General features: G+C 53.3%; 1 protein-coding gene across 1 annotated transcript in view; it reads left to right on the top strand.

Moving 5' to 3' along the window:
• Positions 1 to 685, top strand: part of ABCF2 (ATP binding cassette subfamily F member 2) — a 14,826-nt gene extending 14,141 nt beyond the window's left edge. Inside the window, exon 15 of the mRNA XM_017876652.1 lies at positions 4 to 685. Within this exon, the coding sequence (XP_017732141.1) occupies positions 4 to 141 (138 nt within the window). The 3' untranslated portion in view covers positions 142 to 685. The remainder of the gene's footprint in view (positions 1 to 3) is intronic.
• Positions 686 to 1,149: the final 464 nt, after the last annotated feature.

The following is a 1,149-nucleotide window of genomic DNA, read 5'->3' as shown; positions in this document are numbered from 1 at the left end:
TAGGTTGCACAGGAAATTTGGGTCTGTGAGAAGCAGACAATCACCAAGTGGCCTGGAGACATCCTGGCTTACAAGGAGCACCTCAAGTCCAAGCTGGTGGATGAGGAGCCCCAGCTCACCAAGAGGACCCACAACGTGTGAGCCCTCTATCTGGGCTCGGGTCAGGAGCTCCATCTGGGAACTAACAGCTGCTATCCTGACCAGCCGCTCAGGACAGGACCCTGGGGCTACACTCCTGCATTGCTGCAATACTGCTCCCCCAGCCTCTCCCCTGCCCCTCAACCTGCCTTAGCTGCACTCTTTTATCTACAGCTGGACAGTACCTGTCTGTTTCCTGTCCTCCTTCCAGTTACGTCTGTCCATGTCTGGACTCGGCTGGCCGTTCCTTCCAGCCCTTGCTGGTTACTTACTCTGAGTGTGATGCAGTCAGAGGCACTAGCGGGTTAGCCCAAGGGCCCAAGCCCTGGATTTGGCCCGCAGAGGAGCTTAGGATCCTCGTTTTCTGGGTTTTGGTGATGTTGGAGGAGTACCCCCAGCCCACCGCCCCGATTCCTTTTTGCTTCTGGTGTGGAGCTCTGGACCAGGACCTTCGTCCTGGTCAGTTTTTAAATAATTATTTAACAGTGTAACTTTTAGACCTGCGTGACATCTACAAAGCGCCCAATAAAGAAAGGAAGCCACGGTCCCCACCTTCCTTCTCGGGTCTCTGGGGCCTTCTCCCTGCAGTGCCAATATGCACTGCCCTCAGCAGGAGCTGGATCCAGCGTCAGTGTGTGGATGGGAACTGAAGACTAGTCCGCAGGAGCTGGAAGAACGTTCTCCCTTTACTGCTGATTTGAAATTGTACCTTTTCTCAGGCCTGTGATTCACAGACTTTAACATGAATCAGAATCACCTGGAGCACTCATGCGATCAGATTGCCAGATCTCGCCTCAGGGTTTCTGGTTCAGTAGGTTTTGGGGGAGACCAAGAACATGAACATTTCTAACAAGTTTCCGGGTGATGCTGTTGTTGCTGGTCCAGGGGCTGTATTTGGAGAACCACTGCCCAGGAGCGTGGTTTTCCGATTGTGATCTGAGGTTCTGCCCCAACTGCATAGAAGTTGGGCTGCTTGTTAAAAATGCAGGCCAGGTGTGGTGGCTCACACCT

The sequence above is a fragment of the Rhinopithecus bieti genome, unplaced genomic scaffold (genome assembly GCF_001698545.2).
Source record: "Rhinopithecus bieti isolate Rb0 unplaced genomic scaffold, ASM169854v2 scaffold_10656, whole genome shotgun sequence".
NCBI classification, from domain to species: domain Eukaryota; kingdom Metazoa; phylum Chordata; class Mammalia; order Primates; family Cercopithecidae; genus Rhinopithecus; species Rhinopithecus bieti.
Note: the sequence above shows the minus strand (reverse complement) of the source record. Positions and strands in the feature narration are given on the sequence as shown.